This window comes from Phoxinus phoxinus (genome assembly GCF_949152265.1).
Source record: "Phoxinus phoxinus genome assembly, chromosome: 4".
Classification (NCBI taxonomy): domain Eukaryota; kingdom Metazoa; phylum Chordata; class Actinopteri; order Cypriniformes; family Leuciscidae; genus Phoxinus; species Phoxinus phoxinus.
In genome coordinates, this window is record NC_136879.1 from 37,640,525 (window position 1) to 37,652,757 (window position 12,233).

General features: G+C 36.5%; 1 protein-coding gene across 5 annotated transcripts in view; it reads left to right on the plus strand.

Annotated features, from left to right (window-relative positions):
* grik1b (glutamate receptor, ionotropic, kainate 1b) overlaps positions 1-12,233 on the plus strand; it is a 46,630-nt gene that overhangs the window by 16,347 nt on the left and 18,050 nt on the right. For all 5 annotated transcript variants that reach the window (XM_079609920.1, XM_079609918.1, XM_079609921.1 and 2 more), the window contains 6 exons: positions 1,076-1,243; positions 3,150-3,407; positions 5,812-5,993; positions 7,589-7,642; positions 9,688-9,861; positions 11,625-11,768. In XM_079609920.1, coding sequence (XP_079466046.1) covers positions 1,076-1,243; positions 3,150-3,407; positions 5,812-5,993; positions 7,589-7,642; positions 9,688-9,861; positions 11,625-11,768 — 980 coding nt within the window. The remainder of the gene's footprint in view (positions 1-1,075; positions 1,244-3,149; positions 3,408-5,811; positions 5,994-7,588; positions 7,643-9,687; positions 9,862-11,624; positions 11,769-12,233) is intronic.

Sequence of the window (12,233 nt, forward strand, 5' to 3'; positions counted from 1 at the left end):
TCATTTTTATCAAGCTCGTATATTTAAGTTCAGTCATTTCACTTTAATGACAATTAATAGGTCATTTTCATTGCCATTAAAGTGAAATAACTGAACATAAACATACAAGCTTGATAAAAATGATCATTCTAGAAGAAAATTTCAGATTGCACTTAGAGGCTTTTGCATCTGAAGTCTTCATATATATATATATATATTTATATATATATACTGTATAAATATAACATTAGGTCAAATTATTGTCACATACATACAAGTCATGACCTTCACTGGAGGTTTGTCAGGTTATATCAGATGTACGTCATTAACAGGATTGTAATTGTTTGTCCTTTAATTTGTTTGAAGAATGGAAATGTTAAACCTTCATTTGAAATGCTGCTCAATTGGCTTTCTGACACGTAAAATAAAGGATCCAAAAGTTTGTTTGTTTTTTCCCCCTCACATGAGAACCATTTTTGATTCCCCAAAGAACCTTTCAGTGAAAAAATGTTTTCCAATTTTTCCAATCTAAAGAACATTTTGTCCAATGGAAAAAAGTTCGGTAAATGTTAAAGGTTCTTTAAGGTAGATGCATCCATAGATGCCAAAAATAACTTTTTTTTTTTGCATATAGTCAACAATGCTTGTATGTTGTGCATTTATCATCACACTACTGTATATGTGTTTTCTCTGAGGTTTGACTAATAATAATAACGTGTGCTCCTGTACAGATATGCGTGTATGCTGTGCACTAAAGCAGATTTTGTATTTGTTTTGTCGTATTCTGTCTGTAGTCGTCATGTAGATGTAAGGTCATTTAAGGATTAGAGACGTCATGGCCGAATATTCATAAAGTGTTTTGTGCTGCCGCAGCTTGAGAAGACAACAGAGACTGTGAGATGATCAGTATGGCTTGTGTGTTTGGGGAATAAATGTTTCAATTGCAGAATTGTAACATTCACCATACACGTATACGTTACCTTATTGGTTTCTGTGTTTCAATTTTTGAAGCATGATTGTTGAGATCTCTAAAGGAGATTTGAGGTTACTAATGTCTTTTTTGACCAAACAATTCTTCCTTTTTCTGTCTGTGCAGGGGGGATTTTCGAGACACTTGAGAATGAACCGATTAGCGTGGAGGAACTTGCCTTCAAATTCGCTGTAACCAACATTAACAGAAACAGGACTTTAATGCCCAACACCACCCTCACCTACGACATCCAGAGAATCAACCTGTTCGACAGCTTCGAGGCCTCCAGACGAGGTGGGATTCTTACATTTACACGTTTGTCCGACACTTTTATTCAAAGCAACACGGATCAGTTCATGCATTCCCTGGGAATCCAACCCATGACTTTGGTGTTGCAAGCACCATGCTTTACCATTTGAGCTACAGGAATGGTAGCAAAGAGAGCTCAAGCAAATCCTAATATGATTATATACATTGAAAAAAAAAATCTTTTTTTTGTTGTCTGTTTTAAAAAGAAAATACTACTTCAGTTTTTCACATTTCAAAATTTCACATTTAATTTAATTTGTTGAAAACATATAAATCATAAAACTATTGCATATGAAAAACATAAAGCTATTAAAAACACATCTGTTGAATTAAAATAAAGCTTAAATAAAATGAAATATTAGTTTATATTGTAATATAAATATTTGAATTAGAAAAAGGTTGCTTTGGAAAGTTATTAAATAATTTACTGGAAATAAATAAAAACTAAAACTTAAATAAAAATAATTAAACCTAAATAACAATATTTAATAAATAAAAAGTAGTACGGAAAACAGACAAAAGCACATAACGAAATGACTAAAAGTTAAACTAAAATTAACATGAAAACTAAAAGCAAAAGCTAATTCAAAACAGTAATAAAACTTGAATAAAACTAAAATTAAAATAACACCGGTGTTACTTGCCGTGAAATTTACTAGAAATTTCGGAGTGAAAATTGTTTCTACACCAAATTTTTTTTTTCAGTGTACCAATTAGTAGTTTATTTTATATAATTGCATTTGAATATGCACTATAAAAATTATATGATCGATAAGTTATTGCATAATGTTTTTTCCAGTACTTTACCTCATCAAAATAAATGAACCAATTTCAACTTAATTTAAAAAAAGTTGTATACAAGATTCAACACTCTTAAAAGTAAAGGTCCTTCATTGCCATCGATAATTCCATAAAGAACCTTTCAAATCCATGGCATCTTTTCAAAGCACAAAAGGTTATTTTTAGTGGAAAAAGATTATTAAATGTTCTTCACACTAAGGCCGTGTGTCCACCAAAGCTTTTTTTTCACGCGGCTGGCGTATTTTTTCAATTGTTTTCAATGGGAGCGCCGCGTTTTTAAAACGCCAACAAAATTATTTAAAACAAGAGCCAGAGAAAATACATAACATTGTATCGACATTTTAAAGGTGGGGTATGTAATTCTCTTTTTTGGCCATTTTTTCAAAATCACTTAAAATCCTATTCCTAACCCACTTACAGCCACTGAGTTAGAAGCACTGAATAAGCAATTTAATCATCTGGGGAACAGGCAGGACTCGAAAAACTCCAGCCAATCATTTCCAAGACCACCCAGAATCATTGGACAGTAAGTGCGTCAATCAAACGGTCGTACCATCCCCCCTCCCCCCATCCATGTCCATGTTCTTTGAATGGGTGGAGTCAAAGGAAAGAAGGTAGGACCATTTGAGTTGTGTATTTTCAAAATCTGCCGGCCATTTTGCAAATCACATACCCCACCTTTAATATAGAAACAACACAGAAACGAAATATGTGTCAAATGAGATCCTAGTAACACTTTCGCGGATATTCCATATCATAACAAGCAAAGTGTCTCAACTGAAAAAAATGTTACGCTGCCAAAACGCTCAAGCGTCCATAGCTAGGCGTTTTCAGCCGAGCGCCTAGCGTTTCCAACTGGCTAAAAACGCTTTGGTGGACACACGGCCTAAGAAAATAATGTTTTGGGAATCCCTTTGGAACCTTTAATTTCAAGAGTGTAGGCTAGATTTAAACAAATGAGTTGAAATTACTTGTACAGCCAGTTTGATTCTACTTAAACATTTAAGGTTAACATTTTAAGTTGAATTAGAGTGAATATGTGATCCGTGTGTTGATAAAGTCACTGATGTCCTGTTGGTCTCGCTGTCAGCCTGTGATCAGCTGGCTCTCGGCGTGGCCGCGGTGTTCGGCCCGTCCCACAGCTCTTCAGTGAGTGCGGTCCAGTCCATCTGTAACGCGCTGGAGGTTCCTCACATCCAGACCCGCTGGAAACACCCGTCTGTGGACAACAAAGACAGCTTCTACATCAACCTGTACCCAGACTACGCCTCCATCAGCCGCGCCGTGCTGGACATCGTGCAGTTCTACAAGTGGAAAGCCGTGACGGTGGTGTACGAGGACGCAACAGGTGCGCAGACTCCTCAGAAACACCTTTTATTGCTCAGGTGTTTCTCTTTCATTTCTCAGGACGATCATGTTCTCAGATATAACTCAAGTATCAACTTTGGCCTGTATGTATATCTCCTAAAAAAAAGACATATATAAATGTGTGAAACAAAATATAGACACAAATGAAACTATAAATTCAGTGTGCTCTCTTAAAAATACAAGTTCTTTATTGGATTCATGAATAATCTTTAAGATAAATGGAAACTTTTCATTGCACAAAGTACTTTGTAGTGGAAAAGAAAACAAAAAATGGTTCTTCTATAGTATCAATACCAAAAAAAACCTTTTGAAACCTTTATTATTATAATATAGAGAAATGTGATGAGAAATGTTTGAGGTCATTTTGAGATATCTTACTTTTGATGGCAGATTTTGGTATCTTGGCAAATCTTAGCGCAGTTTAAGACTGTGTTGAGATCTCTTCTGAAACGCTTATGAGGTTATTGGGGTTGTTTACATTTCTAGTTTGTCTTTTCCTTAGGAGAATCAAAAATCTCAATTTGCTCAAACAATCAATCAGCATAATTTCAGTTCTCTTCCAGGGCAAAGCTAGTCTCAGTCTCAGACGTCAAGGACCGTTGGCTGAGCGTCTGATGGGATATGGCACACAAAATTTAAACACTTCAGTTTCAAAAGTGGTCATCTGATTGGTTGAATTCTACAGGATTTTCGTGAGACGTGTGTGTGTCGTGTTCTTTAACGATACGCCTGGAAACAAAGCCGTCATGGAAGAAGAAAGCAGTCGTGTTTACAACTGTGACAATGAAATAAGGATTAGGGTTACAAAGGGGCGGAAAATAATCTGGGGAATTTTGGAAACTTCATGAGAATTTTCGGAAATTAATTGGAAATTTTTGCTAATTTATACAAGCTGTATCATATACAAACATAAATATAAACATTTTGTTTGTTGGTCATATTATACGCAGACTTGCATGCAAACTAATGCAAATTTAAAAAATGATATTTTTGAGTAGAACATACCCAAAAAAACCTACCATTCAACATGTAAAATGAAAGCAGATTCAGGGCCGTGGCCTCAATAGTTCTGCAGTTAGTAGTTCACTGTGAGCATGTGATGGAGGAATATGCAGGGTAGAAAATCAACTCAATTTGCATTAAATCTGGTTGTATTAACCAAGATTATACAGCAAGATGTTTTTTTTTTCAACTACATTTAAGTTCCCTCTTATAGGCTAACATGCAATATAAAAAATTTATGTTAATTCTCATATATTCCCATTAATTCCCATATATTCCCAGTCCAACTTTGAAAATTCCCTTAATTTTGCAACCCTGATCAGGATCAACTAAACACTGGATTTTTTCCCCCAGTTTGTTCAAGTTAACTTGCACAACATCTTGAATTAATCATTTATTAGATGCACGCCGGTCTGTAATTGTAGGGACATCGACTTTATATTTTTATGCCCATAAACATGACGCGGAACAAAACGAGCTGTGATTGGTTGCTTTAAATGTCATTCAGACAGCCTCTGAGCGGACCGTGGCCAATGAGAGTCCAAACCTTCTGCCGTCAGTCTGAAAGAACGGCTACACAAGACTAGGTCAAAACTGACCCGAACATGAAAGGTGTAACAATTTAGCTTGTCTTTTTCTCGGAAAAACATCTAAAAAGTAGCAGCACCTAATAAGAAATCTCCATTTGCTCTCAGTTTTATTTAGAGAAGCAAGTGAGTTTTTGAAGCGATCTCACTGGTGATTTTTTTTAATTTTTTTTTTTACTGTATTTAAAAATAATGATTTCTAAATGCATTTACAGGCCACATATATTTAAAATGATCCTGAATATGTACTCTTAACTGAAAAAAAAAAATACTTTAATGAACTTTTTCAAATGTGCAGGAATTAGATGCATCTATCATCAGCATATCAGTGTGTGTAATTTGTTTTTAATATTTATAAACCAGTCCATGAGTGTCAGATGGTTGTGAGGATCTCGGTGTTTCATTAAAAATGTAATTAATTCACATTTCTGCTCTGAATGTGACATTTTTGTGTAAACTGTTGTGGTTAATAATATTGACTTTGTGATCATATCTGGGATCATTTGTTTGCTGAAATAACATTTCTTCATTATTAATAGGATTAGAATGTGATTAACTGTGTAATTTTACAGGGCTAAAAAATATTAAAAATCAAAAACAGCAACATCCCTGTTTGGAAAAAGGACATAACTTTTTATTTTTTTATGTAATGAGTATTTTAATTAAGGCCACTGTCACTTTTGCTCAATTTAATGTATTCGCTGAATTAAAGTAGAAATGTCTTTAAAAAAACAACTTTTGAATATTAGTGTGTTTCTATCATCTTTGCTGATTTTGTCTATGCAATATTTTTAGGGCTAATTCGTCTTCAGGAGCTGATCAAGGCTCCGTCGCGGTACAGTATCAAGATCAAAATCCGACAGTTACCGATAGGGAGTAAAGACGCCCGGCCGCTTCTTAAAGAGATGAAGAAGGGGAAAGAGTTTTGTGTCATCTTTGACTGCTCGTACCAGACCGGAGCAGACGTCCTCAAACAGGTACAGGAACACACCGGGACTGAGACACATTCACAGCTGGGTTGGGATGGCCTTATAAATTCTTTAAAAAAGTGAATTCCAATTTGAATGTTTGAATGCATTCATGCACTGCAAAAAAAAAATTAAAAAAGGATTTTTCTCCTGTGAATTAAGTTTTGTTTTCTGACCCCTTTGGAAAATGTTTTAAGCAAAAAAATAAAAAAAATAAATAAATAAATCAGAAAATAAGACTATTGGCCCTATTTTAACGATCTGAAACGCAAGTGTCAAAGCGCAAGTAACTTTGTGTTCGGGTCTTGGGCGCTGTTGCTATTTTCCCGGCCTCTTGCGCCCCGGCGCAAATCTAAAATGTGTTGGTCTGAAGTAGCTTCATTATTCATACAGTAGGTGTGGTTTGGGCGTAACGTGAAATAAACCAATCAGAGCGTCCTCTCACATTCCCTTTAAGAGCCGGCGCGCTTGTTCCAACGCGTATTGCTATTATAACGGTGGATTTGCCAGCGCACGCCAGGAGCGGTTCACAGCCGAGGAGAGCGACGTTCTCGTCAGGGCCGTAAAACACAGAGAAGTGACATTGGGGATGATGGGAGAAAGCCACCCAAATTAGCTTCGGTTAAACAGGCGTATAATTTGGGTAAATGTGTAGCCTAATCTAGATTTTTTTTTTTTATCTAGATAGATTTTTTTCCACATCTTCATGGACACAACAATGATTTCCCTCGTGTGCTAATATTTTTCCTTGTAATAATGTATGATTTGCAAAAATGAAAACTGCTGCATCTGTTTATAATTATTAGAGAATCAAAGTGTATGCGCGTTACCACGCTACATTATGGCCAAGCACGCGCCCTTAAAATAGCATATGACTAACGCACAACACGCCACTGACTTTAGACTGGGTTTTTCCAGGTCAGTGGCGGAATTGCTTTCTAAAACTGGAAAATAGCTCCATGGAAGTTTTGCGCCGGAACACGCTCCTCTTTGCGCTGAACCGCCCCCGCGAGCGCAAGTTCATTCCCTAATTTACCGACGTGCGTCTGTGGAGGGAAAAGTCCGCTGTGCGCGGGTGCAAAATAGGAATGATTATGCGTCGGTGTACAACGTCAATTGCGCTGGATGCAAGATAGGGCCCTTAATATCTTTAGTGTGTTTGCTTCTCAACTAAATGTATCCTGATTTAAGAAAACAAGACAAAAATACTGATTAAGAAAAGACTGGAAACTGGAGAACTAAAGTCTGTCAAGACAAAGCCTTGTTTGAAAGATTAGTAGTAAATAGATTTGTAAAGTAATAGAATAAAGCATTGCCTGCTTTGAATTTGATATCGTGTGATATTCTGACATTATTCTCTGATGTCATACATGGACGTCATCAAATCTCATTTACTGTTACAGCAATACAAATATAAATCCCCGAACTAAATCCCCATCAGATGTGATGCGTTTGATATTGCTCCAGTGTGTGGCTGTCGTTACAGAAAGACACAGTCATGCTTTATTCCAGTGCTTTGAGTTCAGGTCTTGTGGGGTCAGAGCAAATACTGTACATGTGTGTCTTTAGATATCTAATGCTGGTTCTCTCTCTTTCTGCTCTAGCTGTTGTCGATGGGCATGATGACAGAATACTACCATTTCTTCTTTACCACTCTGGTGAGTTTCTTACACGATTTCTTTGAGTTTTTCCAGAGACAATTTATATAAGAGTTGTGCCACTTCCTCAATCCTCAATACAACTGTATAAGGAAAACCCGTAACGGCAAAGATGGCGGTTGTATGCACATGTCCCGCCCCTCCCGCTGGAGGGCCAATCATCTGCTTTTAACAGTCAAGCCGGGAAACATTTAAGCCTATCGTCTGGTTCCACTGACGCATGCGCACAGTTGAGGTTTTGCCTGTTGGTGTCGTGAACCCTTGCGCATGTGTAGTAAAAGTATAACCTGTGAGGAAAAAGGCGTTTTAAACCTTATTTTGGGGCAAAGTCATCAACTTTTTCAGCGATTTTTATCATATTTTACTGCCGTTTCTATACATGCAGTTTTTATGTCCCGGTGACCAGTGAAAGTGCAGTTCTGACTCTCTGCCCATTCATTTAGATAGGAGCCTGGTCTCATTAGTCCGAAATAGCTGCCCGGAGGCGTTGCCAAGATGGCGGCCGAGTGGCACGACTTGCCTAAAAGGACTTTGGTTTTTCTTTGGTTGTGTCATTATTTCGACAGGGATTTCTGCTGGTTTGCATTTAGTGTTCTGCAATGTTTTCAGCCACTAGATGCTGCAGTGAGGATGTGTTTTTGTAGGCCAACCTGTCAGTTCGCATCACCCTGGTTCCCTTGATAAAAACCCAATAGGATTTTTTGATTGGCATTTGGATTATTGCAAAAAAAAAAAAAAAAAGCTCTGCGATGAACAAATTTGATTGTTACACATTTGGTTCATCATGATGATATTCACAAGTGAACACAACTTTTATGTATTTTGAAGCCTAAATATAGTCATCAGAAGTAAAGAGCAAAAGTTAGGCTATTTACAAGCTGGTAACACTTTCATTTGTTAACATTAGTTAATGTTTTAACTAACATGAACCATCAATGAGCAATGCATTTGTTACAGTATTTATCAATCTTTGTTGATGTTGGTTAATAAAAATACAGCTCTTCATTGTTTGTTCATGTTAGCTCACAGTGTATTGACTAATGTTAACAAATGAACCTTATTGTAAAGTGTCACCAACAAACTAAACCATGACCGCATGACTCACTGCTGTATTTAATGTTGTAGAATAAAACATGAAAATATCTTGAGCTTCTGTTAACCAGACCTTATTTCAGGCATTTAAGCAAAAACTCATTGACTTCAGGACGATGGAACGTGCTAAAATGCTCATTTCTGGGGTTTGGCCTACAAAAATACATCACCCCTGTATGGAAGCTAGTTTCTGCCACAGAATGAAAAATAAAAAAGGTTATTGTGACTTTTTATCTCACAATTCTGACTTTTCTTCTCAAAATTTCGTGATATAAAGTCACAATTGCAGGTTATAAAGTCAGAATTGTGTGATATAAACTCGAAGTTGCGAGAAATATACTTGAAATTTTGATTTTTTTTCTCAGAATTGCATGTTTATATCTCACAATTGTGACTTTATAATACGTATTGCGTGTTGTAAAGTCAGAATTGCATGATATAAAGTCGCAATTGCGTTTTGTAAAGTCAGAATTGTGAGATTTAAACTATTCTGAGGTAAAAAAAAAAATCAGTCTTTTTTTCCTTAGAATTGGACTTTATAACTTGCAATTGCGAGTTTACATCTCACAATTTTGACATTTGGAATTGCGAGATATAAACTCACAATTATGTGTTAGGCTATATAGTTAGAATTGCGTGATATAAAGTCACAATTGCAAGAAAAAAGTAAGAATTGTGAGTTTTTTCTCTCGCAATTACTTTATAACACGCTATTGCGACTTTATTTCACGCAATTCTGACTTTATTTCACGCAATTCTGACTTTATATATGTAAATTCGCAATTGTTAGATAAAAAGTCGCAATTATCTTCTAAAATGTTTTATTCTGTGGCGTAAACAAGCTTCCATATCCTGACCCTGCTTGACTCAATAGCTAGAAAACAAATATTCTTTCTAAAGCGTTTCATTCCATCTGTAAGGAGTGTGTTCATGCGTTGATATGTATGCCACAGGATCTGTTTGCGCTGGACCTGGAGCCGTACAGATACAGCGGGGTGAACATGACGGGTTTCCGTCTGCTCAACATCGGCAACCCTCAGGTGGCGTCAGTGGTGGAGAAGTGGTCCATGGAGCGACTGCAGGCGCCACCCAAACCTGAGACCGGCCTGCTGGACGGCATGATGACAGTCTGTCCATCCTCTACATATATCTCAGAATATTACAGATAATCAAGTTTTACTCTGTTCTAGTACAACAACAAAACCACTATGGTATTTTGACATACTGTATACTATCCCAGCAAACAGGGAACGTTGCCTGTTCTTCAACAATGTTCTCAAAACGTTAACATACAGTGTACTAAACCAAGAAAGTACTGGTAATATAAGATGGGTTAAGGTTAAGTTTAGGGGTAGGTTTAGGGTTAGTGCCTAGTTATTACAGTTATTATAATTACTATAATAAGTACATATGTACATGCGGAACAGGACTGTTAAATAAGGTGCTACCAACATTATTTATACATCGTTCAAGGAGCGTTTTTTTCCGGAAGCGTTTTAGTTCGACGTCCATGTTCATTTTTTTATGTTAAATGTAAATGTTTAACATTAGAATGATAAAATGTAATGTTTCCTTAACATAATCAAGGGAATTTTTTTTTTTTTTTTTTTTTTTTAGCTCATTCCATTTCAATTCATTTCAAACCATTTTGTGGAGATATCTTTTTTGGACTATGGTAAAAACATGCTATTCACCTTGGAGTGCTGTGATATAATATATATATTATACATATATTATATTATATACAGTGCTTAGAATAAGTGAACACACCCATGCTAAAGTTGAATAAAAAGAAGAATAAAAAATCATCTTTTGAAAATGGATCTTAATGCCTTAATTTAAAAAATGAGGAAAACTCCAACCTTTAAGGACACCAATTTTCTTTGTGAATGAATAATGTATCGTGAATAAATAAATGTTCTTCCTTAAAACACAGGGTGGATAAGTCAGGACACCCCTGTGTTAAATTCCCATAGAGGCAGGCAGATTTAAATTTTTAAAGGCCAGTTATTTGATGGATCCGTGATACTATGCATCCTGATAAAGTTCCCTTGGCCTCTGGAGTTAAAATAGCCGCACATCTCATCACACACCCTTCACCATACCTAGAGATCGGCAATCTCTAATAAAAATCTGACGAAAATAGATGATTTTATGATGATGATCAAAAAAATTGTATTCCTCTTTTTAGTCAACTTTAGCATGGGTGTGTTCACGTATGCTAATCACTGTATATAATATTATATATATATATATATATATATATATATATCATATATATCATGATATCACGGCACTCCAAGGTGAATAGCATGTTTTTACCATAGTCCAAAAAAGACATCTCCACAAAATTGTTTTACCGTAATACTTGATCAAATGATACATTATTGTGCATTGACCAAATCCTCACATTTATTTGTTTATATACTGATGTTTCAAAGCAGTTTCGCATTAACAGACACGAAAAGCAAAATTCTTCAATTCTTCATTCAGCTCTACAGAAGAAAAACCACAGCTGAGTTTAGTTTAGTAACAGTGTCGCAAAGTTCATCAGTTATTATGAAATGAACTGTAAAGCAGCTCTATAGAAGATAATAGTGTCATTGAGTCAGTTCAGTGTTGACTCAGCTCAGTTCAATAAGTGTCCATCAACTCAAGTTTTCTCGAATGAATGAAGAATGAGGGGTTTATATAGCGCTTTCATATGTAGTACTGTACACCCAAAGCGCTTTACAATCACATCAGGGGATCTCTTGTCCCGTTCTCTTGCTGATCTCATGTTCAGCAAGTGTCTTTTGAACCCAGAATTGAATTTAGAAAGAAGTGAGTGATTATTTGAACAGATGGATCTAGTGTAGTGATGAAGCATGTCTCTGTGTGTGTGCCTCAGACTGAAGCGGCGCTGATGTACGACGCGGTGTATATGGTCGCGGCCGCGTCCCAGCGAGCGTCTCAGATCACCGTGAGCTCACTGCAGTGTCACCGGCACAAACCCTGGCGCTTCGGGTCCAGATTCATCAGCCTGTTCAAAGAGGTAAATGCTCCTGATGTAACACTCGGAACAAAATGAAAAGGTTCAGCCAAAAAGAAAATTCAGTCATCATGTACATTTGAATGACATTTGGATGAGTAAATGATGACAGAGTTATCATATATAATCTTTTAAACTGTGCCAGACACTCCTGAACTCGGATAGAGGGTTTTTCAGTTTTCTGGAAAGTGTTTTGAGGCACTTCTAAACAGCTGCAGTGATTTATGTACAGACACTCTCTCTCTCTCTCTCTCTCTCTCTCTCAATGACATCTTCCAAGTGTTCTTGTCTTCCTGGTTTGGAGGAGGTATTGTTGAGTCAGCATTGGCATTGCAGGCTGGAGGATGAATGTGTGTTGGACGAGTCGAGTGTGTAATGGCTCCAGCTGAATTACTGATGCTGGCTGTGTGGATGAACTCATTAAAGTTGGGGATATCTTCATCTAAAAGTGAAGCGTGTCATTTCTGC